We start from the raw sequence: 27,939 nt of genomic DNA, 5'->3' as shown, positions 1-27,939 counted from the left end.
CAGATAAAAATGAACAAGTAATATAACGCATGATATAAGCGACATTGCGAATTTAGAAGAGGTCGTTAGATAAGAATACATTTGACGATGCAATTTCTTCTCGAAGACTTAATATGGCGTTTGTAATCGACGAAATCGATAATTTGATTTAAGAGACTTTGATCGAAGGGTATTTACTTAAAGAATATTGACACTTCAACACTCGCGATATGACTTATCGGCATAATAATGATCGATCTTTTCTTATGTTTATATAAAATATAAAAATTTATTTTACACGAAAAGATCCACAAAAATTAATCTGCCTGTATGTTGCCGAGATACGTGTTTGTCGAGATCGCTGATTGGAGAATATGTTTTTCGCGAGAACATAGTTATAAACGTCAAATGGTGATATAAAATATTGTAAAATATTCCGTTAGAAATATAAATTATCTAATGACCTTCTCGAATATAAATTTTCCATCGCTGCAGAAAATCATTCAAATATTTTTGTCGATTTATGATGCAACGTGGATGATAATTAAACGTCAGTCATAAAAAAGCGGTTGCAATTTTCTGTCAGGAGAGCTTCTTCAAGGTTGAAAATATCTTTATTCTTCATGATTTAATTCTAAATTCTACGAAGACTTGGATTCTCACTAAATGCGCCATGTGGTTGACTCATATGTCATCAAAAATTATCTTCCCGGAATGTGAAACTGATATAATATTAATTCACTCCGATTTCGCTGAATCTGTTTATAATTTTTATATTTCTTCATGTCTAACTAACAATAATCAATAATAACAAGCATAAAAATACATGTTTCTTCGGAGAAAATCAAGAAATGAGAATCTTAGAATTCTCTCTTTCTGTCTCTAAAGATTTTTTTGAAGAAATCAATTCATAAAATATTTGATATAAATCTTACACACGCGATTATTTTTTTTTTAATCAAACAATTTATCATCATAAATATAAGAAAATATGAGATATAAAAATTCTTCTTCGCATTCCTAAAGAGATAAAAAAATTAATGAGGCTTCTTCTAGCTCTTTTTTTTAATCTCACGAATATACATTAATGGTGAAATAAAAACGCTATCAAGATGATCATGTTCGTCGATGCAACGTTAAACATCTACAGATATAAATGCGGGCCGAAGGATATAAAGCCGGAAATCAACTGGCAATACGTGACGGCCTTGTACTTGAAATTTTAGCGCGGTAAAAACTGTCAGCGTTTTAATCGCGGCGTCATCAAGTAGCGCATCGAACAGCGATGAACATGCGAGCGTTTTTTCAACATTGCCCATAAAAAAAAAAAAAAACATATGTTCTAAAAGAATGCGCTATCGCAAAATGCATTGCTTCTCTCATTCAACAGAATCCTTTCAATAATAAACAGAGGATTACGGGATATCACACAATCTTGTCACGATGGGACATCATCATATCTCTCTGTCTCTCTTTCTTTCCCCCCTTGCCCCCCCCCCGCAATTAAATGGCAATCACATTTTAATTTTTTTTTCTTCCGCTTATCTCAGCTTAAATTTGCCCCGCCTGTGGTTATCGATCTGTCTGGTGAGTAGCAGGTAAATTCGGCCGCCGATAATAGCTGATGACTAGCTTTTAGAAACGCGATTTTTTCGGCCACCGCTGTCTGGCGTGAGAAAAAGAGAGAGAGAGAAAGAGAGAGAGAGAGAGAGAGAGAGAGAGAGAGAGAGAACAAGCCTATACTTCCCGCTGCCGCTCATGTCTACACTTTTCTAAAGCTCTTCCAGCTGAACGTTCACGTCGTACGTAATTTCGCCTCTTGTCGGCTTCTTGTTTTTTTTTTCTTTTTTTCGTTTTATTTTTTTCAACGACCAATCCAGCGCGCGCTTAATGCGGCGAACACGTAACATTGTTATACGCACCCGCGATTTTTTCGGGGCTCTTATCCTCATGCATGCGGGCAATGGCGGGCATCTCGTCGCGTCCAACCGCCTATCATTTATCGTCGGAGAGAGTAATGTTTCTTGACGATTGCGCCATGTCAACAATCCATTGTTTACATATGATTTTTAAATTATCTATTTATAATTTAAAAAAATTATATATCAAGTCAGTCAAAAAAGTCGGTTCGATTTTCAGTAGCTTAGTAAATATATATATAATAATATATATATATATATATATATATATATATATATATATTAAATATATGCACATATGGTTATATAGGAATTAATCAAAACGCATTTCACGATGTAACTGTTGCATTTATTAATTATGAATTAGGAATGTATAGAGAGAGAGAGAGAGAGAGAGAGAGAGAGAGAGAATACTTGAGTTAAAATTTAATCTCGTAAATTATGTTCCCAATACAATGTAGCACGTGGCATTCGCCTTTCATTAATTCATATTAATTTTGTATATGGCGCCTTTTATGGAATAAATTAGATTTCATATATGTATTATAAATAATTAATTTAGATTGTGTAATATAAAACGATACAAATTGATTACTTCGCATTAGTAATGCAAAGAGGAGAAACTACAGACTCAATATTGAGATACAAAGGATACTGATATATTAAGATATACATATATATTATAGAGAAGCTTATAGCAAGTCCGTTTGAAAGCTGATACGCCGGAAGATCTTCTATCACGAACGCATTCTAAGCATTTGACCAAGCGATTATGTGATGCTTTAATTCCTGGATCTAACTAACAAATAATATATAAGTGTCCCCTTTGGTTTAGAAAAATTCTTATATTTATCAATAATACTAGAATAAAGAGATCTTCTCTAGCTAATTCCTAATGATCTGAACAATAATATTTATTTAATTCATAATCAGATATCTTCGCCAAGATTTTCTCCCATGATAAATATGCATAGCAAAAGTCTGGCTATATTGGAAGTAAAACGATATTATTTGAGTCTGTCATGCAGGTATGTTTCAAATTAAAAAAAAAAAAAAATTGTTCAATTTTAATTTGTTAGCTGAAGAAACCTCTATCAAAAAATATTCGTTGCAAATGTTTGAAAGCCTCAAACGTTAAAAATTTTCTGCAAATTTTGAACATTGGCTGAATTTTTGGAGATCAAAGACACATTTGAGGAGCCCATGTGATATTGCAAAGAAGAGTACCATTGAAAAATATAAGGATTTCTCCAAACGAGAGAGGACACTTCTATAGTATCCTTTGTAAGACGTTTGGTCCGCTGAAGCTATAATACCCAAAGAATTCTATATTCATGTAAGAGAAAATTTCCGTTTGACAGATCACGCACATCACAAATAATGCATATTGAGAATTTATTAAGACGGAAGTTGCTTGTGTAATAGTTGAGACGATTACTGCAAGATACGTTTGAAGTTGAGCTTTGTTATGTACATTACTTGTGGCAATTCGGTAAATTTTTTAAATTTTTATTTGTAAAATATTTAAAATAAAATATTTAAAATAATTCAAGCTACTTAAAACAAATCTACAATAAAATAAAAATAAGATATATATATATATATATATATATATATATATATAATCATCCAAAAATAATTCATACTAATTATTAATTTTTGTCCATTTCAAATCATATCTCCAGTAATATTTTGAGCTCCAGGATTTTTAAATTTGTTTGAAAAATATTGCACAAACTACTTTGCATTTCATCGTCGTTATAATAAATAAAAGTAGACGATATTCAGCGCAATAGGAGCGAGCATTGGAATTGCAATGAACGAGCTCACTTGCAAATAACATCTTTGCACTCTCTCTCTCCCTCTCTCTCTCTGTCTCTGTCTCTCCCTTTTGACGCGTCGGAAGGAAATCTCAATTCTCGCAGGCAATTAAAACTTTCATCCGAGTTCGGTTCCATCGAAATTGTCTTTGAGCTATCTCTAACAGCGAGTGCGATCCACGGACGAAAGATGAGAAACAGATAGAAAACTGTCTCTTTTCCGAGTGTTATCAAGCGCGCGGAGAAATTTTCCACGATTGCTCTTGTACGATTCCGACGCACGTTATAGATTTTTTTAGGTAGCCTAACCAGCGCTTGAAAAAAAATAAAAAAAACCAAACCAAAAATAAAATAATACAAAATTTCGCGATTTTTTGGCAGAATTATTTTTGCATCGATATGAATCCCCCTTTCGATTTCCGGACTTGTATCAAAATTTTTGACACTCGAATCATTTCTCTTTTTTCGATTTAATATTTATGCCACAAAGTATGTGATTCTTGATACATTCTAAATATTTATATAATATTTATATTGTGCATAAAAATAGCAACATTTTAAGAGATGCTTAAGAAAAAAGGCAACTTATTGATGACTTTATTTATTCAATATAAAAAGCATCAATTGTGTAATAGCTGCTGCTTCTTCTGATAAAAAGTTCTAGAAAGAAGTGCTTACAAAAAAAAATTACGTTGCCAAAAAAAAAAAAAAATAATTAATACAAATAAATATTATATAAAAAAATTGTAAAAGCTATTCAATTTCGAATGTGTCGATACATTCCGTTCAATACTGTTCTGCAGATATTGATGTCCAGCTAATATAGATGATAAAGTCGACCTACTCGCTATAGAGTCTCATATCATTCATATCATTTTGCCATTTGCGAGTATCAGCGAATAACGCGCAAATGTAACTCATCATGGAAATGAATTCGCGGTACAGCAGATGGTGGATTATTGCACAGAGGTAATTTCACTGAGTAAAATGTTGCTTTTTAGCTCCCCTTGTCAAAGAACGTCATCCAAGTGGTCTTATCAACGTGCGCATTTTATTGCTGCGTTGAGTGTGTGTGTGTGTGTGTGTGTGTCGAATGATTCTTGTTTATTTACAAAACGCGAGCGGTACGACTTCATAAAATAAACATATCCACATTCGCGAGGCTTACTGTTTTGATCAAAATCTTGACTTTTTGTAAAGTCGGAAGATAAAATCTGAATGGTGACACATTGCATTTCGATACAAATTGGTATATACTTACATTACATAAATTTTTACTGAAAATAAAAGATACCTTTTATATATTAAGAAAATAAATAAACGGAAAAAAAATTAAAAAAAATAAAAAGATTAAAAGAATTCTTAATAACATTATTTTCTTGGAAAAACACGATGGGACTTGAATAGTGACGAGATTTGTGAGAATTTCCGAGAAATAAAAACTAGGGAATACGTTTATTATTATAATAATTTAATTATTCTAATGCATCTTTCTTCTTTAAAATATCTCTTAAAGAAGAATTGGACGGATCAAGAGTTAAAAATTAATAAATTGTCAAAAGTTAATAAATCTAATATATTTAACGATTCATAAATTTAAACCTTTGCGCAAAAATTATAATTTAATCTCAGAATCGTAAATATTATTCTGTATCAAACTTTTTTATAGTGAAATACGACAAACTGTACGATACAAAAATTCATGAAAATAATTTCAATTCTACAGAGCAAATCTTTATTTCAATTCACAAATTAATTACTAATTTTATATTTTAAAAGACTAAAAGTATACGTGCACAAAATTAGGCTTGCACACTTCCAATCTTTCAAAATTTGACCAATGTCAAATTTATAAATATCTCGAAAATTGTTAAACTTATTAATTTTTGACGCAACTTACCCGTCCAGCTTCTCCTTAATAATATTCTTAAAAAGAAAGAAGCAAGATGCGCGTTCCCGATATTGACAGGTACGAATTGAGAACTCGTGGAATGGGGTGTGGCGAGGAGATGGTGAGAAGAGAGAACAAACGTTGTGGTAGGACGAGAGAGAAAGAGAGAGAGAGAGAGAGAGAGAGAGAGAGAGGAAAGAGAAACGAAGAGAGCAACGGAGGTTGCGGTAGGATCTCGAACCTGTTGCGCAAGAAGAGAAAGCGCTCTCAATCGTCACGAAAGCAAATAATCCGTGAAACGAACGCGCCGAGCAATCATGGTCAGCTCTCTCACGATGTCTCGCTTGATAACATTTATTTAAACTATATCCTACGCTGAAAGAAATCCTCTTCTCTCCCTTACGAATAAAAATGTTATAGGAGATTAAAATATATTTTTTTTTTTTTAATTAATTGTCTCAAACATGACATAATGTTTAGAAAAAATGGATAAAGTAACATAATAAATAAGACAAGAATAACAAGATAAAGAAAACAGATGGAAGACTAAATTTATATTAGTTTTGCTCTTCGTGTTTAACATTAATAAAATGCTACTTTTTCATATATATTCTTTTTATAATGCGCAGGGAGATTAAAATATTGTAAAGAATAAGGTCACTCGTAAAAATATGTGTATGTTGCAAGTGTTATGTAAAAGATATATTGTAATGATGTTTGCGAGATAAACAAGACAGCAAATAGACTTCCGTCCGTCTATCCTATATAGATATATAATTATAATACTAACATATAATTTCAAAGCGGCACCTTATAATTGCTTATGAAAGATCTCTTTCTTGCACTCTTTATGTAATTTTACAATTGAATATATAAGACGAGGGTTATTGACAAGAATCGAAACTATTTTTGACAAGCGATAATGATTTCCAGGTGAGCCCGCAACCGATCGCGATGACACACGTGTATTATATATGGTCGCGTTGTCAATTTTGGCAGGTATAAATTCTGCGATCGAACTTTACGTAATCGACTCTACAATGATGCACAAACGAAGTCACGCGCATATACAAACGGACGTGCATGCCGCAAATGCCGCGCAAAAAGAAGTCGCAACACTGTTGCAAAGCTATTTTAAGATGCAAATTGCGAACGATTAAAAAGAAGCGGCCATCCTGGCGTTAAGATATTGAGGAGCACGCAAAACGATTCGATGTCCATTAGACACTGTTGCAATGTGAAGATAACGCTTATCATCGAAATATACATACAATGCAACAATAGGAATATAAAACAGGTATAGATATATGCATCTACGCAGAATGGGCGAAACAAAATAATATATCGCTTCTATTTCGATGTACATTTATCCAATTTATTGTTAACTTTTTTTTTTTTGGTATTATAAAACTATCATAATTTTTTTTTTCTTTATATAAATCAATATCTTTTTTATAAAAAGAATAGGATAATCAAAAATTAAAAAGTTTAAGACATATTTTACGTACTTTGATATAATTTTATATAAACTAGGAAATATCTCTAGTAAAATATTCATTTTCCGATAATCTTGTCTCAATATTTTTATGTACAAAATAATGAGAGACATCGATGAGAAGTTGTTTTTAAGAAAAAAATATGTATTTGCAACAAGCAGCCACATATTTTTAATTTTTTTTCGTTTTTTAATTTTGCATCAACTTATCATAATATTGCATAATATCTTCTAGAGAAATCGATTTACTTATTCTTTTTAGATGGATATCAATTATGATTAATGGATATTAAAGATGATTGGCGGATATTAAATATGATTGAATTAATTAAATTTTAAAAAAATTTTGCGAGAGAGAGAGAGAGCGGATATATATTTTACTATTTAAATGCGATGTATTTTTTCGTTACGACTCTATCGCTGTTTATAAACTGAATAAGCCACGTATATTCATTATTTTTTTCCTATTGTCGACGAAACTTTTATGAGCGTGAGAGTGATGCAATCTAGATAGTCTACCCAACGTAACTAAGAATACAATGTCCTAGGTAAAGGACAGCGTAATAATAATGAAAAAAACATGCGCTGAGATATAGCATTAGTGTATGTCAACTTCAGGATTCGATTTTCGCAATAAGACAAATTTACGATAAAAACTATCAGAGACTGCTCTCTATTTTTGCCTTCCTTCAAAAAGTTTTTCAACGCGAATAAATAAATAAATAAATATATATATATATATATTATGATTGATGTGATGCATTTTGATATCTTAGGAGATAAGCAATTTTTTTGATCGCGCATTTTCATCAAAAGGCAGCTTCTTAACTATATACTACACTTGAGAACATGTACTGTAACTGCGTTTTCACGTTCTCGGGTGTTCGTGCTTGGTAGATAAGTGACAATTTTCCGATTGACGACGACGACTATTAAGGTCATGACGAAGCACGCGAAAGTGAGAAGAAGAAAAAAAAAAAAAAAAGAAGAAATGAGACTACTACGTTCCATCGCGCGGAATCCGATTTAATTCCTACAGCGTGATACTTTTTAATGCGCAACTTGCAGGCGTGCGTAATAGGGCTGCCCCAATGGTATTTACTTCCTCGATCCGATATGCGTATTGAAAGTGCTATTACGTATTGCGACGCTATGCTGGAACGCTATGAAAAGACCGCACTTCGCCGCGCATTTTCGCGGAAATACACTTGGCGAACTAAAATACGAAATGCTGACACGACTGGACTGAAAATAATGGAGCGGCCTTGCGGAGGTCTCGATCGCGACCTTGCACAATTTCTCTGCCGCGGGCGCTATATACAGTTGGATATAACAGTTGAACGTTTTATTGCGAGATAGCTGAAAGTATTGAAGACGATAAAATCCATATATCTCGGTCATAAATTTATCGTTAAAATCCGAAGTTGCACTTTACGCTTGCAGTCGTACGATATATATGTTACAAAATTCAAACTCAAAACTCTTGATAGCCGAAGTGGAGAAGAAAATTATTATTTTTTTTTTTTCCTATTAATTTCATTATTTACGCTTCGAGGAAAAATGATAATATAATATATTTAAAACACAAATTCTTTGATGTATTATTCTTTATATATAATAAAATTTGATAAATTCGTAAGTTATAATCTAATTAATGTAAATTAATGTAAATTAATGTAAATTAATGCTAACATAATTTATTGTAATTTTTTGACCTAATATTAATATCACTCATTTAAATTTAATATCAAGAATTATGCGCGAAATTCTATTGTGCGAGTATGAATTAATAAAAACGTTTCATTATTTCCCCAACCCGACCTTTATCAGGTTTATAACAGCAGCATCGTACTTTGCAAAATAGCATTATGAAATTAAGGGGAAAGGAAACTGTCGACGCACCATGATATCTTAAGCAATGGTTAAGTAATGAGTTTATGTTGTCTAAGATCTATCTACAAAGCCGGGATTGAGCCGTTCGCTCTGGTGACATTTGAAAGAGAGAGAGAGAGAGAGAGAGAGAGAGAGAGAGAGAAGCGCTGTTGCAAACTTCTCTTCGCGCAGACACGCCCACGCTAATAATGTTGAACGTATCAAAATACAATGTATTATAAAGTACGCCGCAGACTCTCATCGATAATACTATATAGTTTTATTAAAGTAAAATAAAAGATCTCCTTTTTTTTCTACGAAGCTTGAGCCAATTCCGTGCACATGCAACATAAAAAAAGAAAATCCTCAAAAAATCGGGGATATACAAGATATATGAAAAAATATATCAATAAAAATAATATTATTTAGAAACATATTCTAGACAAGGCTAGACAAAATTTCAATTACCGTATCGAGAGGAATTAAATTTCATGTCAAAAATATTTTTACGATACTATTTTACAATTGTTTTAGTTTCGGATATTATTTTTACTTGCCAATTCTAATATTTTGTGACAATTTATATTATCTCAAATTCTCTACGGCATAATAGATTTGTTATTTTCAAATTACGATATTATATATATATATATATATATATATATATATATATATATATATGCAAAGACTTACATTACATGATTTGAGTTCTTCTTTTCCGAAAAATTCAGCATTTTTTTCGCTATCGGCTTGTTCTCCTTGGCCGTGCAGGAATGCATACTACGAATTGACGAAAATAATGCGTGATGGCATTCAGTAAATATTTATTTGAGCCTCAATAAATTATATTCGAGGCTAATCGTATCAAATTAATGACTTATGATGTATGACGTAAATTAAATTTAACACAAACAAAAAAAAAAAAAGGAAATCTTATGCTCGACTTTTTCTCACCGAATCGAGTTGAATGCAAAATGATTATCGTAGAAATGCAATTAAAACGACAAAACCTTATCTCATTAAATATGTTATTACATATTACAGACCTACATATCAAAAAAATCATGTTAACGTTACGTAAATTATTCTCGGCGATGTAAAATTTATGCTTGATTGTCGAGCGAGGGAAGCAGAAATTATTACTCCCTGTTTTTCCAAGATTCTGCAAGTAATTAAATAAATTAACATACTGTTAGAAAATACTCGGTATATACAGTATAATATGTAAAAGAGAGAACGTAGTTCGCGAATGGGTGAGTTTCGGCTGCAATTACCGCTCAACCGCATTCCTTCGCTATTAATTAAACTAATTAAAATCTTACACAGCCGGTGGTTCATTCAGAATCTATTATTTTTTTAATACATCTTATTCTCGATATCATCTGAATCATTATATGTATATAATGCACGATATTGTTTTAATCTTCTAAATTCGACATATATATTAATAACTAAAATTGAGAACAAAAAGAATAATTGTTTTAATGTTTTAAAGTAATTAGAAAATAATAGTTGCATGAAATTAAGTTTTAATGTAAATAAAAAAAAGATAAATTAACATTTTCCCATTAGCTTGGAATTTCGAACAGAAATTTACTTTGCATCTTAATCACTCCAAATTCTTTTTTTTAAATCAAAAAATTATAATAAATAATTACCTACAAAATTTTTATTAAAAAGACTTATTTCACAGTCCATAAATTATAGGAAATAATAAATCGGAAATATTTTGTATACTTATTTTGCTCTTGAAAAGAGGAGGACAAACTAAATACAGTTTACATAGTTTATTGTGTACAAGGAAAATTTATTCGAGAATGCCAAGTATCTTTAATCCTTTGATGTAAAATTAAAAAGGTCGACGCGATAGAAGTAATTAAACTTTCCAAGAAACGTGAAAGATTTTCTTCCGTGATAACAATACCTTTCTTATATAGTATAAAATAGGACACGTGCTTGTCTCCATGCAAAATCCATTGGAAGAAATATTGCGAGCTATTCTAGAAAGCATTTCAAAAATATTTCATAATTAAATATTTTAATAGAAATAGTACTTTAAAAGTAATTATTGGTTATTCTTTCTCTCTTTCTTTTGTTGACGTAAATGTGGAAGAAGAAATTTTGTCGTACTTATGAAAGAAATTCGATAATATATATGAATGATTGATTCGATCATTCGATCGTTATGTGTTCCAGAGAAAGATCGAGCAGAAATTAATTAAAAATATATAAAAAGACAATAGTAGGTAATTATAACATGACGTATAGAAATAAGAATTAAAGAAACGCACAGCGATAGGAAATTTTAAACAAGTTTTCCTTACCTATATAATTTTCGAGTATCGATATCGTGACTTTAAGAAATGCAAAATAGTTTCTTCCTTCAAGTAAACGTATTTGTGTGACAATCGCCAACATAGTACAATAAGATATATGAACGGTGTAGCTTAGCGGAACACGAATTTAATCTTACAGATCTATCTATGATGCAGCGATTAGTCTCGTCTATCATGGAAACGATGCTGATTGCGTCAGCTCGATCATTACTTTTTTTGCCGAATATAAACAAGATAAAAATGATGTACTTAAATGGATGAAATAAATAAGACAGAATCAATCTTAGTTTAACTAGAGATAATTGAAGTAAACTTGATTTTCCTCATTATTTTAACATCATATTTGTTCGAATAATCGTATTGATAACTAAAAAAAAAAGCACGAAACTAAAATAAAATCATATGTTTTCCTTTTTACTATATAATATATTATAATATATTAATACATACGAATTATACAAACCATTTTTATAAATTGCCTTATACTATCATAACAGTTATTCTCTTTTCTATTATATTTCTATTATATTTCCCGATGTACTATTAATAATATATCACAAATTAAATTCTAATTTAAACTTTCGTTACAATTAATTAAAGAACAATACCTTGTTAATTATATTATTATTAATTCTATTCTTATGATAATTCTCGCACTAAGACTTTTCATCTTGTATATATAAATAGTGTATTATAAGTAAATAGAAGAATAAAAAAGAAATAGATAAGAAAAATAAAAAAAAAATTATTCGCGGATAATAAAAATTTTTATTGTGATGCCCCCGTATATGCCATACTCATTAAATGCGTAGAAAAATTTACGATTATATTCAATCTTCACCTCTGAACGTGATGAAGCTACAGCCCAAAGATCGCACATCCATACAAAAAATTTGACGAATTCGAACCGTAATAGTACGACATGTAAGCTCAGGCAATAACTGTCGACCAGTATGAATGAATTGCGAATGAGCAGTAGCCGGCAAACAAGACGACTGTTCAAGGTCCCCGAATGCTATTCAATTTATCCGGAGTAACGTTAATCCTTTCATTTCTGACTTTCATGGGCACATTTTTTTTTTTTTTTTTTAATTTATAATATGCAAATATGTATCGTGAAAAGCATTCTGAGATGTTGTTTCAAATTCATAGACATGTTCTAAATTGTGATTCAAATCACTGAAAGACCACGGTATAAAAAAAAAATTCTAAATCATACTTTTCATGATTTGTTAATTGTGTGTGTGTGTGTGTGTGTGTGTGTGTGTGTGTGTTTGAAATATTGTACAAAATTCATATTCTCATAATATTATGTTATCAAAAGTTGACTGATAGTTAACTTCTTTTTAATCCGTCTCGTATTCATGCTACAACAACAACAAAATTTAATAGTTATTGTATTTATAAACTCTGCACCTTTGTATGAGTCGGATATCTTAGCACTGTTATTTGTTTTCGTAGTAAGCTGATAAAAATTGATGTTTTTGAAACAGTTATATAGATTGATATCTCAGAATGAGGACAACTGCATTCGAAGATAAAAGAGAAGAATAAATATCTGTTGTTTGTCTCGCGTAACATGTTCCGCTTTATACTTTTGATTTACGAAACGACATCAAATCATCTCGTTTCGAAATAGTGTATACAAATATAAAAAAATATATTTGTCTTTATCTATTATAGACTTTATGACAGCAAAACAAAACAAATACTTGAAAGATCTATCCATTATATAAAAAAGAAATCTCTTATTTTTCCATATATTTTTCACACTCTTTTTTATAGACAAATATATTCTTCTTTCTTAGAAACATCAGATATGTTTCGTATATTAAATGAAACGAATTCTTTGATTGATTTAGGATTACGAAAGGCCAAAATTAATATGATCTTGGATTTAATGTTAGCGACGTAGGATCAGCTCAAGTGGATACTTAGCGCTTCTAGCGGATACTTATCTCTTGTGCCGATATAACTTATATAACGAGCGAAGAAATGAATATGCGTAGTCTTGCACCAAGTAATGTCACGGGTAAAGCGAAAAAGAATAACCAGCCTGTCTACTGATTATAAGTTAAATGTATTTAATAACCGTGGCTTGTAAGATATCGAAAGCGGCCAGATGTCACTCAATTGTCAAAAAGCGCGCGAAATATATTAATATTTTTAAATATTTAACGTCTAATTTCAAGCGTTGAATCCTATTAAAGTGTAGATGCTCGATAATTATTCGAAAATGAGTAACTTCAAAACAAAATAAGAATTTATCTTTTAAGAAAATAAAATAAAAGCGGCGTATGATGTTTTGTTGATTAATTATATCTAATAATTTTCAAGTCGCTCAAATTTCTCGAATAATTGAATTTATTCTGAAATCGAAAAAATTGAAATTTAATTCTGCTTGACTTTTGCAAAATACTGATGTATGATAATAGATTGCACTTGTTACAACGATTTCAATATATCGATATAAAGCGACAAACGGGAGCATGCAACAACATTTTATATTTATTAAATCGATTGCAAAAGATCGATAGGTGGGAAAAGCAAGTGAGGCACTGGCGATCATACATAAACATTGCAATCGAAATTATTTCCAATACGTATACGGGAATGGCGGCCTAAATATAGAGAGGCTTAAATTTACAAACCAAACTACGATTTGCAAATATCCCTCACAAATGTATGTCACGAATAGCGATCAGTGACATAAATTGCAGATAAGTAGCGCGAAATGTTTATATCAGTAGCTCTGTAGCTTGTACAAAAAAAAAAAAAAAAACAATAATAAATCTTTGAATAAAAAAAAATTATAATAAATGTTTGAATAAAAGCTAATAGAGACAGGCAAAAGTTTTCAAAAAATGAATAGTATAGTCAAAATTAAGAAAAATAAATATTTCAAATCGTAATAAATCCTCAGAATAATATAATTTCAATAATCTTGATAAATAATACTTTAAATTAATGTATTATCGTAAATATGTATTTAGGCTAATTAATTACTAACTAAATCACAAAATGCAAAAATTGCTAGTTTTTCAAGATATCAGTTATGTTGCAAAATTTATTTTATGTCTTGATTTTCGTAGGAGGTATTTCTGACAGTTAATCATGAAATTATGTAATTTCGTAATCATTCACTATTGTCTTCCTTATATTCTAGGACATAATCAGTTCCTACTGAATCCTTTATCAGAATACATAACGACCAATTATTGAATAAATCAGCGCGATAGTGCCCCCGTACATCTTACCATATATATAATACTTAAGACGACTATATACCCCTTTTGGTTCTTCAGCGTGACATTCTGGAGAGCAAACGAGGCAGACTATCATGAACGTTATTATTATGTCGTTGCTCATAAAAATCCTCCAGTTGAATTAATTCGCCATGCAAATCAAGCCGCGGAATCAGAATCATCCAGAATCACATCGCGTAAGTATTTATGCGATGAATCGCTAGTCTCGTTCGACAATCGAGAAAGCAAGATCGCTTGTCAGACGTCCATGAGGTATGCTCAGGAATTACTGTACGATGATTCTGGAAGTTCATCGTCTAAATATTATTTATTTCTATGATGACGTATCAATTTTCTCATGTGACTAAGCCAACCAAGGTGCAAAAAATATATATGTTTATACATTTTTATATGTATTTTTTACAAATTTGTGTGTTTCTAGAATTTTTTTTTATAATATAAAAAAAATAAAGCTCTTTCTTTATTTCTTTTAGATTGCGCAGAAAGGCTGAAGTGGAAAAATTTCATTGGATAACACTGATAGACAGTCTTCAAAACAATAAAGTCCTTACCTTCGCACATTAACCATGCAGTCTCGTTTTTAACAGTTGCCGATTTTTACAATAGTCAGCACTATCATCACGTGTCATACGTACGTGTTGATTTCTCATACTCTTTCAATGCTAATATTTGTGCACAAAGTTATCGCTTGCGAAACCATGCCATTAAACAATTTAAAGTAGGAGTGCGACGTAAAAATATTAATTAAAGTTGCTACAATTGTAGATAAGTTTAAAATAAGAGTATTTATTATATTGAGATTGTTAATTTACGAGTATATATAAGTTAATCTATTACAATGGAGAAAATAGGTTTTTATTTTAAAAATTTTAAATGTAACATATATATATATATGTGTTACATTTAAAATTTTTAAAATAAAAACCTATTTTCTCCATTGTAATAGATTAACTTATATATACTCGTAAATTAACAATCTCAATATAATAAATACTCTTATTTTAAACTTATCTACAATTGTAGCAACTTTAATTAATATTTTTACGTCGCACTCCTACTTTAAATTGTTTAATAACTTATATAACCACACGCGATATTTATAAAACGCGAAGTTTATCGATATAGGCTATTTTAGATCCAACCTTTATGATATCACCTAATCCACAATGATAAAGAAACATTTTTAATAAATAAACGATGTGGCAATTAAATCCTGTCATATTATTTATACTTGCCATGAAAGACTATTAGAAGATAAATTATCTCTACTGATTTTTTATATCAAATTTTTAATTACACACATCAGATAAATAGCCGAGTGTGGTACATTACAGCATGAAAGATATAAATATCAATTATTGCAAATTACAGACAACAAATAACACTAGAATGAGGATGCGATTAATTTTTTATGTCATCATAAAAGATGATTTAAAAAAAGTGATAGATAATATTAAAAAAAAAATACAATAAAACATATAAAAAAAGGCATAATGTCTGATATCAGTGAAATAATTGGTTATTGAAACATGAATATGTATTCGTGAACAAATTTATCTATATGCACAGCATCTTTAATATGTTTATACTCGAGTAGATCAAAAGCCAATGTCTTACGTGTTATGTCAGCATACAAAAACGCTACTTTGCTATCAAGACGAAAGCAATGCACATAGAAATATAACATAACATACAAATATGTATTATATATATGTGTTATTATACGTACAAAATATCGTTAGAGTTTTGCGCTCTCGTCGTGCCAACATTGTGATCAACACGCAACATTCTATCTGCTATCATTCTTCAATATCACGCGATTTTGCTATCATTTTTTTTTCTTTTCACGATTTATATCCAATACTGTTGCTAATTATTATGTTGATGAGTTTAAAATGAGAAAGCATGATAAATGATTTTGATTAAGCACTTTTTCTATTAATATAAGAAATGTTGATAATATAAATATGAGATATGTTGTGTGTGTGTGTGTATATATATATATATATATATATATATATATATATATATATATAATTTTTATTATTTTTATCAAGATCTGATTTTTGTGAAAGAATAAAAGCATTAATTATCAGAATTTGCAAGAAATAATGGATTATCACAAAATCCTTCCAAAAAAAGACTGATTTCATATTAATCAAAGACTATGTCATCAGATTAATGATTCGGGATTTTGAAATATTCTCTAATTTGAATACGATTCATAAAATATAAGTGGCATCATGGGGTCAGTATAAAAAGGTCATTATCATTTACTACATATACGTATACTAAGATTATAAAGATGAAGTGCCAATAAAATTATAATATTTGTTATTATATCCATTTGTTCCAAAAAAAAAAAGAAGAAGAATTAAATTATGATCAATTCTTCCATTTCGAGAAAAGATGAAGCAACTTTTAAGCGCGATATAATTGAAAAAAATGGAAATTCTGATTAGCTAAGACGCGGAAGAATTCCACCATATTGATGTTGACGGTTTAACGAAATTCGCGCGATCTGCGAATTTGTTATTATCATATCCGAGACGCTGATCCCTATCATATTCGCGTATCCCGCATATATCCGTTCACCTTGATACGCCCCGCGACCTTATCTCGTAATAAGAAAACGAGGCTGACCTTGGTACCGGCAGATCCATAATGGTGGCGCGATGATGATGTTGATGATGTTGTCGATGCACGCGGTCGTCCGTGCCTATGATTGCCGGGTGAAGAGTCTGTTGTTGCAGATGCTGCGAGGGCAAACTCCTCAAGTACGCTTGCTGCTGTTGCTGCTGCTGTTGTTGCTGCCACATGTTGTATCTCACGAAAGAGACGCACTTTTCCATTGAGATATACAAATATATATATATATATTTTTTTTTTCTCAAAGAGTTCTCTCATCCCTGCATTTGGATAAAGTACATTCGCCCACTGTTGTTGGTCATCGCGTCGAAAACGATCTTTAGCAACTTTTTAATCGCAGTTTTAACGTCACAGTACGATGATTGTTATTAACACTTTATTTATAGTTATCGTTGTTTATTGTTTGTCGAATACTCGCAATCGGTAACACTGGTAAATATTGCTCGCAGTTTGCAGTAGGTGTTCCAATGTCGTTTACTAGATTATGGAAGATCTAGACAGCGTGATCTAAAGATGCCTCGTCAACATCGATGCGTAATCGATGGACCGCACGACGAGTTGCAGCAGCAGCGATAACTTGTTTGCCAGACAAATTAAAATCAGCCGATTTGTCAGCGATTAATCGCGCTTTATTATTCGATGAGCTTCCTCGCGCGATGATAAAGTTCTCTCGTTTCGTGAATATCGTCGAGCTTCATTAACCGATCAGCGAGATACCGACGCGGAATCTTCCGTCATTTCTACGCAAGTAGAAATATTCCTTTCGACGCACACGGTATTGTGTCCTTTCACAAATGCGCAAGCACCGTATCACTAGAACTTGCAAAGTAAGTTGAGACTAGTGTGTTCTTTTTCGATGCGGTCTTCACTGATCTATGAATTTCGCCGGTCTTTGATAGTCCGTGATTGTCAACAAGATAGGCTAACACTTACAGCTCTCCCTACCATCCGCAAATTGCTCGCCGGGAGTTGACAACGATTTTGACACTGCGTCACAAATTGGTGCGTCAACAACTCTTGAAAAACAAAAACAAAAAAACGAGTTATGAATCTCTTGATATGACTGCGATATTTGGACGCAATTTCTGTCTCTCTCTCTCTCTGTCTGTCAAAGTTGTTGCGCAGAGAATTGCGCTTCGTAAAAGAGCGCTGCGCGGTGATACAAGGCGCGAACTCTTCGACGATGACCTTGACACAGTATCTCCAATGTTCGCCGTATGTTGCGAGGCGATAATTTATTTCGAATGCGGTAATACTTATCCTTTAGCCGAGTTGTTTTCGCCTATATATGCTGCGTGAACGAAAATTTTGAAATAACGCGGAATCCCCTGACCCTTCGACGGTCGCGTCCGATTCTCGTTCGATCGCGCGAGCGTGAAATGCGAGCGAGAGGAGACCACGTTTTCGCACAGGAAACTGCGACGACGACGACCACACGGCGTTCCACGTCACACGCGAGTATCCGCAAAACTGCCAGCGGGCGGAGACGCGAGACGTTACGCGAGACGTTACGCGAGACCCTACCCTAACTGAAACTCGATTGCGATGAGGGAGGGAGGGAGGGAGGGAGGGAGAGGTATCGAATGGAAAGGGAAACGAGGGAGAGGGAGATATGGGAACGAGAAGAAAAAGGTGTGTATCACAGCGAATATGTTGTTGGACGGGTCGCCGAGTTTTTTTTTTTCATGACGCGTGACGTAACGATCACGTTTCACGGTCATGTATACGCGATGGACACCTCAGTTTTCGCGGCAAACGAAGTTAAATACGAACGAATGAATTGACATGACATTGCGCATAATTATTTTTCTACTTCACGCTTTTAAATTAAATTTGGAAATTTTTCAAATAATTTTTTTAAAGGGATTAAACGGGGGGGGGAGGGGGGTCACAGGACCTCAATTTCATTCGATTAACTACTTCATTGATGCCCACATTCAACACGCATGCGCGAAAAAAACCCGGCCCGTCCAAACAACACTGGCTACCAAGCTAGATGCATACCCACAGTACACGACAGTCGGATGCGTACTGCATACTGCTGGACGAGCGCTATCCCCACTCCCGACGAACAATCAACGTTTCCCCTCTTGCCGAGACAACCAATCGTCGCTCCCCTCTTTCCACCCCCTTCCTCTCCCTCACCGCATCGTCAATATACGCTTGGCGTGATAACGACACATTATTAAGCCGCACTCATACCGGCCGGTTTATACGATAAGAAAGAAATTTTGAAACTCGTATGCCAAGTCGGTACACTCAACACACACACACACACATATATATATATATAAACACACTGGCTTTTTTTATTGTTAGTGAATCTTTATTCAAAATGCGCGTAATGTGTTTCTTACTTAAATCGCATTTGCATTGAGAGAAGCGTAATATATATATATATATATATATATATATATATATATATATATATATATATATGGGAAAAATATAAAAATATTAATGTTTTTAATTGATATGTACGATATGGAAATATTAGCAATGCGTGATAGTCCAAGTATTGCGTCATTGAAAGTGCATATAAAATTTAGAACGTAGATATAACTTGTATCCACTTAATCTAATTCATAAAATTATTTACTCAGTTTAATAAATATAACCCGTAATGAATTTTTTTATATTCTTGTTTTTTTTTTCAATCCTATACGTACTAAAAAGTACATTATAATTCAACGATAAAATAAAAATATACAATTCTATTTTCATTTTCCACTTGTCATAAATAATTTTTTTTATTATTAGCAGAATTTTATTTTCAACGCCAAGAGACTTCGGTCTTTCGAATGATGAGCCATTGCAAGATTTTTTTGTGTGACATTCTTATGATATATAAGTCATGTCGAGAGATACTAAAAACCATTGGGTTTTTTCTTAAAAATAATATGCTAAGCCAGAGGTCATATCAAAGAATGACTCTGCGAAGGTCGGCGTTTAGAAAACGGATACTGCGCAATTTAAATTCTCATAAATGTTATATCCAATATATATTTCAGCGAACGCACACCCCGATGATTTTTTCCTCCGAAAAGTAAACCAAAAACGGGGCATCGAATTCCCTGATAACCGATCCGTCTAATGCGATTCGATATTTGAAGTTGTTTTTTTTAATCGAATATTTTATGCAATCTTTCTCTGTATCTCGTATTTCAAAAAACAATGTGTAAATAAAATTCGCTGTAACTCTCGAAACGATAATCGAGCTAACCGCGCACGTCGTGATATCTGACAAGGCTTCATCCCACGTGACATTTCACACATTTATCGCTGAGAATGTCAAATATATGTGTACAATAATTTGTATTTTCATGGCATTGTCCGATTTTGCTCTTCTTATCATCCAAAGCAAATATTCATTTGATGCGATATTGTACAGTATAGTCCGGAGACCACGCGCATGAGGTATACCCAGTTACTTTTTTATGTTTGTTCGCAAACAAGAGATATAGTCGATTTCGACGTATTGCACAATTTCATATGCCGACTACGGTGAAATAAAAGTATATTAGCATAATGTCGTCGTAATTTATTCACACATTTGTTTCGCGTTGTGGTTCTATTATTTTGGTTTTCTGCAGATTTAAATAAATAACATACGTACGTTTTTTAGGGAAATTTTGAAACGATGTGTGCACAGATACAACCGTATTAATGAGAAAATATATACATACATATAGACAAGAATTACTTTGATTTTCACATCATCTCATATATCACTTGTATGAGAAATATTCAGTCCTATTCATATATTATGATAAGGATAAGAAAATAAATAATAAATGATATATTAGAAATAATTTTCTTATAATCGAAAAAGAATTTTTAATATTAATATCGCTCATGAAAAAAAAAAAAGAATAATTTCAACGAGATATATAATTCGACACATCATATTGTCGACAAAAATCTTATTAAATAACCGTAAAATATCTCTGTATTTATTTGAGAAATTAGAACTCAGAATTTGCAATGTTTTCGCTATTCAAAGAAGATTGATAACGACACAGGTCAAAAGAGCAATTTTTTTTTTTCGTGAATTTTGCTAAAGCCGCATTCAGCAAATATGGACTATGTACGTAAGCTCTGACATGGTCGATGCCATCTAGCAACTCGGAGAACAAAACCCTTTTGCTCAGCTGTGCTACTACGCCAGCGAGCTGGTAATTCCGATTAGATGAGAGTAATGCGCCGCATTTACGGTTGATTAATTAACTGAACACGATGGCGAAGGGTTGTATTCATATAAGAAGCTATAATAGGATTAACAGTAAACTGGTACATTGTAATGCAACTTCACCATGAATTCTTCATGTACGTTTTCAAGTCACAACACTTATTCCGTAACGCTTTATGCGCAATCGACGATTTATTAGATAGTGATCTATGCGTATTTTTTAGATAAATTAATAGTAATTAATTCGAAGACTAATTGAAGTGTAACTTCATCCCCATACAAGATCAAACTTAGTAAATCAATCATATGTAATTATTTTATCAAATCTTTTTTCCTTATATCTCGCAAACTTAATAAAAAAAGTGAGCAATGTGGAGAATCTCAATAAGCGTTTTCTCTCTGATACGTAAAATACTTTTGATGCATTAGTCATCATATTTAGATATGTAAGTATACATATTCGCGATATGAATATTATTTCACGGTCAATAAAAAGAAATTTTAATTTATACAATAACGCGATGTATAAAAAAAATCTCTTTACGAAGGATAAAAATTACATTTAAATATATTTTTATTGGCACACCATCACGTATCTCATTACATCACCATAATAAAAAAAATTATTATCATGCTAATTTCAGATACGATAATTTTGACTTACCCATATGAAACGGTGCTTTCAGGTACGGACGTACCTGAAGAGGACGTGCCTGAGGAGATGCCAGAGTCATCTTCGTCCACATCATCCTTCATTTTTCAAAGTTTTCCTGCACATTCAAATTATGCTTTGTTAATTTAGAAATTTTGCTCCATAACAAAAAAAAATGTTTACATAAATTAAAAAAATAGTGTATAAATTTTAAAAAAAATTATATTTTGCTTATATATATATATATATTTAATGGAAATTTAGCTTTAAATTTTGTTATACGGTGTATTATGGCATAAATTTAGCTCTAGAGAGAGAGAGAGAGAGTGCAATGTACAACTTTATTTTATATGTCAAATAAATACGCACTTATATAGAATGTGCTCGACGAGGCATCTTCTATATTTAAATGTTAACTAATTAGAGTGAATAAAGAGGAAGTACTTCAGTTGCATCAACCGCAAAATATGTATTCGAGCACGTATGCTCGTAAGTATTCGTCTGATACATTTCTCGGCGAGATTCTTTTCACACGTGCGATGGATTGGAATTGGATTGATATAATGAAACTGAGCGAAATCGCGATTAAGCGCGTTTAAAAGCGAGTAATTTCTGCTCGGAGGAATCGATGCGAAAACGATAACTGATGCATCGTCGTCGACTAAATGACATAACTGATCGCTCACGATACATACAGCTGATTCAATAAGTACGCTCGGCCAATTGTATAATAGCGAAAGTGAGAGAAGAATTGCGGTGATTGGTCGTATAAGATAATCGATATTAAAACCGTAGAATATCTCGATCGTAATTAGATAGCGTTGTCACCTGAATGGTAACATCAGAAATACTTGCATCGAATATTCCCAATGTTAGCTTATTTAAATGTAAACTGAAGTGACGCAATTTTGAGAGCCCAATTTTGAAATTTTCTTTCGTTTAAGTCGACGAAAAAGACAAGAGAGAAATATACAGAAACTGTTACGCCATATTACGCTCACATTTATTATTTCCATATTAATTCATATTAAAGAACAATGTGAAGAATAAATTGTGACAAGCCTAATTTTACTCGCTTTTACTGTAAATAAGAATTAAATACGCTATGCTCACAATCCGTACTCGTTTGTTCCGCGTTCTACTTTAACAAACTGTGAAATCTGTTTTATTAAAATGAATGGCGAACTGCGAATGGATATGCAGATTGAAAATTCGCCAGGTCGGAACGCGCGTGAACGCGAATTGAATTTACGATTCGTCGAAATGTGCGTCGGTATGAAAAGTCGGGCTGACCGACATTCGGCGAACCGGCAAAATCAGGTACGATTCATACCGCGGATAAACCACGTCGCGTAGAATGGTTGCACGTTCCGCGCGGATAACAGCGCTAATTCGTGACAATCGCGTCGGCGTTGCCCAGGATCAAGGGTGGTCTTTTGTTCATGGTCACGCAAGTCTCTCTCTCTCTCTCTCTCTCTCTCTCTCTCTCTCTGTTACATCGCACAGCTGCAGATTAGCACGTACGTGATCCCGATCGTACAACGCACAAGAGACACATGTTCATATTATTCGTGATGCTGGAGTAATCCTATCGGGTTGATCGACTCCATCGAGATCCTACACCTCGAGATGATCGATATTTGTAGAGAATAAAAAGTTTGACTATGCGAACGTATATCTTTTACAAACGTGTATACAAATATATTTCCTAGAAAAAATAAATTAAGAGATATAAGATAAAAGATAGACTTAAATAAATCCCCAAAAAGAAGTGTGGGTGGGTGTATATATATATATTGGGATAATATCTTTCACGGACTAGAATAAAAATGAACATTTTCATAAATGTTCTGAGTTTCGAAATGATATATTTTCATTAAATAAAAAGTATTGACCCAATTTTAGATAACATTATATATTATTCAACGTCTCGAGATTAATAATTAATAAGGTGCCATAAAATATTTCTCTTGCATTGTATTTAATTAACTAAGCTGGATAATGAAATTATCTCAGGGCGCTTTAGCCACCGTAATTTAACGTCAAGAAAAATTTTCATCGGCACATCATGCATTATTCTTGCGCATAAGTCTCAAAGCAATAATGAAAACAATTTGTTCAAGATTAAAATATAACAAAGTAAAATGCTTTTCCCTTAGAGGTGATATTATTATTCTCTTTAATATATGTATATTTAATAAAATATAATAAAAGGATATATAATAAAATATTTATTATACATGATATTCGGAATAAGAGGAGACGGAGAAAGAAAGAAAATCTTTCCGCTTACGTTATCGTTTATATTATTAGAATTTGTTTTAATATCCTTTTAATTTTTTATAAAAATATGCAATGTATGGTGAAACAGAAATCTGCAAGTTTCTATTCGAGTTTTTATTCAATTTTTCAGGGCGCTACAAAATGACTACACTCTAGAAAGTGACGTCAGGTAGGACTGCATTGATATATCAGGTCGTTGACATCGCGTTACTATCACAAGTTTCGCTGCATACGCAGTATATACGCGACGGCGCTGATAAGACGGCTAGAGGTAACATATACGTACAATACACTCGATTCTAAAGATTTAGAATCCGAATAAAGTACATGAAATATGTCTGCATTTTATATATTTAGCGCCTTGACACACACACACACACATAAATTCGTCTGTCAAATATGTCATAAAAACTATTAATTCATTATTTTTCTGCATTTCTACTTATTTTGTTATGTAAATCGTACACCACGTGTTTTAGATTTATATCTCATTCCATACAATTCATATATATTCATACCTCTCCTATTTTCTCCTTGTATTATCTGAAAAGTAATTTATTTCCTCTCTAATTTTGATTTTTTACTGCTTAAAGATATTGAGGAAAAAAAATAACATTGAAAGAATGAAATGAATGAGCACTCTTTCTAGGAAACGTGTAACCGTTGAGTTTGTAACTCTGTAATAACTAAAAACTCGTGATATCATATTCGCATCTTTTGACGTCAGAGATAGAGAATATAATCATAATATTTTATAATAAAAGAATAAATTCAATAATTTCTCTTTGAATTCTCTCGCCCATTAATCATTCACTAATTCATCTATAAAAAATTAATAATAACTGTAAATATATCTCTCTCTTCATTTAAGAAAATATATATGTGTAAGTAAATATATATATATATATATATATATATATATATATATATGTATATGAATGCGTGTATTATATTATGTAAGATAAACAGTAAAAAAAGTAAAATTTAAAAAAACCCAATAGAAAAGCATAAATAGAGTGCTAATGAAACCAGTGGAGTCTCGTGATAAAAATGTAAATATCGAACGGTTAAAGGAGGGGCAAGAGGAAGACAATGAAACCCCTGTCGTCGCGCTCTACGTTAATAATATCCAGCCGTCTAGACATCAGACTTCTTTTGTTCATCCCGGCCGGCTGATTTTCGGGAATTGTCGCGGAGGGTTGAGCCACGACGTATGTACACCCCGGGGTGTGTTCCACGCGTGGGCCGCAGGTGCACGAGGATAACCCCGCGTTCCCAGTCGCGCGGCTTGTTGTTTTACCGGTCGGGAAGATGTTCGACACGTCATCGGTCATCAGCGACGACGACGAAACTCGCTCGTCTCGATGCACACGCGCGACCACCCGTCGCTTCCGACTCCTCTCTCTCTCTCTCTCTCTCTCTCTCTCTCTCTCTCTGGATTCGATGGTGGATTAACGACGCTATGAGGACAATTTGATTTCGTCTACTTCCTATTACCTACGTTTTTCATCCGGATGCCATTCGTCTATTCTCTAACTCCATTTCAAACTCGACTGCTGATATCACACTATTTTAGTTCATTTAAAAAAAAAATCGATACGAGGCCTAATGTCACAGTGCGTTTAAATCTAAATAATGAAAGGCAATAATAAACCAATTATTACTATTTGAATTTATTATAATAGGCACTGTGTAATTGACAATCATGAAGAATTCATGAGAAAATTAACTGCATTAGCAGTTAACTTGAAATTTTCAACGCTCAGTTTTGAATATCGATGACGTACTTTAAACAAGACGATGGTGATAAGGAATGATTTAAATTGCTCTGCTCGGTTTAAGCTCGATATTAACTACATATTTTTATTAAAAAACCATGTTATCCAAAGTCTTCATGTGATTTATGTCGGTATCTTATTATCGTATCTTATTATTTGCAACATCAATATCATAAGATATTTGCGTGAGGGACCGTGCAATGAATTATACAAAAATTATTATTTTAATCTTTGACGCAAATTCTTTCTTATAACCATAATCACACGCGAGTTCAAGAGAACTTTATATCTTCGAGAGATACCATATATATATATATATATTTAAATATCGTGACATAAGAGCAAATGTTACAGATCTAGGCAAAACAGGAATTAGAGTCCTTTGCCCCTAAAACATAAGACGGAAAATATATATGATTTGACGTATCATAAAATATACTACTCTATGATATATTTATGTATAAAATAATATCTCTCTTTCTTTCTCTCTCTCTCTCTCTCTTCGTCTTTTTTCTCATAATGTTATATATTTTTCATGCATAAAACATCTCCTGTTTATTAAAACTGAAAAGACAAATATCATTTTACAATTTGCAGATAGGAAAATCATTTTATATCTGTAAATATATCATGATCTATATATCATATCAGTAAATCATATTATAATAAAATTTTTAAAAATTTAATTTATAAATTATAATTTATAATTTACAATTTATAAATTTATTATTATTATTGCAATTCTTATAGAGAGAGCTTATAAAAAACTTTTATTCAAACTATAATTGCTTTTAGATTTTTGGATGACGAATTTTTAGTGTTAATTCTTCATATAATCGTAATGCAAATATATAAAAATAGCTATGTTGCTCGTATGTTTATATAACTATATATATATATATATATATATATATATATATATATATATATATATATGTTTTTGCACAAATATTCAGAAGAAATAGTATAGAACAATCTATGAAATTTTAATGCTTTTGTTAGTGTTTCGATATATGACACATACATCCTTAACTAAAAGAAGAACAACAGTTTTTCTTCAATTAAAGTACAATTAAGATTTAATTAAGTATACTAAAATTATAGTTCTGAAAGCAAGAAAATTTTGTGATTTAAGTTTCACATTTATAAAAAAAAAAATTAATAAGTTATTTTCAAGAAATATGTGTGTATGTATTGTGTGCGCGTATCAACATTAGATTATTAAAAACCTAATTTGATGTTTAAAATGACACGTATTTGAAATTACGATGAAAATATATAATACAGAATGTGACCAAGTCAATTTTCATTACGAGGAAATTAATACTATTTCCAAGGCAAACAATCATCAATTACTTCACCGACCGATCGTGCGTCGCATTAACGCTGTAATAACAATCCATAACATTATATTCAGAACATGCGATGACCTAATACAGTACGGGCACAATAGATACAGAAGTCATGCATCTTCATATCACGCTGGATTACGAGAGCTTATTGGTCGCAAGCTTGTGATATGAATGACACCAGTGATTTATTAATGACATGACATACATTACACAAGTTAATTTTGTTGAGACAGACAATGCCGGGTTTCTGTGAATAAGTAGTTATTTCTCAGCAAATGCTTGACAGACGGAAAGATCGAAGATAACAATGTGAATTAGCAATTTATTTAATTTTGCCGACGTTTCTTGTGTTTATTATCATTCGCGTTTATCGAGACTGGAGAAAGTAATTATGATATCTTTTCCAGATACGAAAAAATACATAGACATATTTTGTGCATGTATCTTTTGATAATATA

At 32.0% G+C, this 27,939-nt stretch overlaps 1 protein-coding gene across 4 annotated transcripts in view; it reads right to left on the bottom strand.

Moving 5' to 3' along the window:
* The window catches only part of LOC126853407 (aryl hydrocarbon receptor nuclear translocator-like protein 1), an 83,961-nt gene that overhangs the window by 43,469 nt on the left and 12,553 nt on the right, over positions 1 to 27,939 (bottom strand). The window contains exons 2-3 of one of the 4 annotated variants that reach the window (XM_050599119.1): positions 22,081 to 22,186; positions 17,222 to 18,243 (exon numbers count right to left, since the gene is read on the bottom strand). In XM_050599119.1, coding sequence (XP_050455076.1) covers positions 17,222 to 17,430 — 209 coding nt within the window. In that variant the 5' untranslated portion in view covers positions 17,431 to 18,243; positions 22,081 to 22,186. Of the gene's footprint in view, positions 1 to 17,221; positions 18,725 to 19,231; positions 19,248 to 22,080; positions 22,187 to 27,939 lie in introns of those variants that run through there. The other 3 variants (XM_050599120.1, XM_050599121.1, XM_050599122.1) reach the window with 3 other exon arrangements.

Source organism: Cataglyphis hispanica, chromosome 12, assembly GCF_021464435.1.
Source record: "Cataglyphis hispanica isolate Lineage 1 chromosome 12, ULB_Chis1_1.0, whole genome shotgun sequence".
In the NCBI taxonomy this organism is placed as follows: domain Eukaryota; kingdom Metazoa; phylum Arthropoda; class Insecta; order Hymenoptera; family Formicidae; genus Cataglyphis; species Cataglyphis hispanica.
The sequence above is the reverse complement of the archived record's forward strand: the minus strand, read 5'-3'. Positions and strand labels throughout refer to the sequence as shown.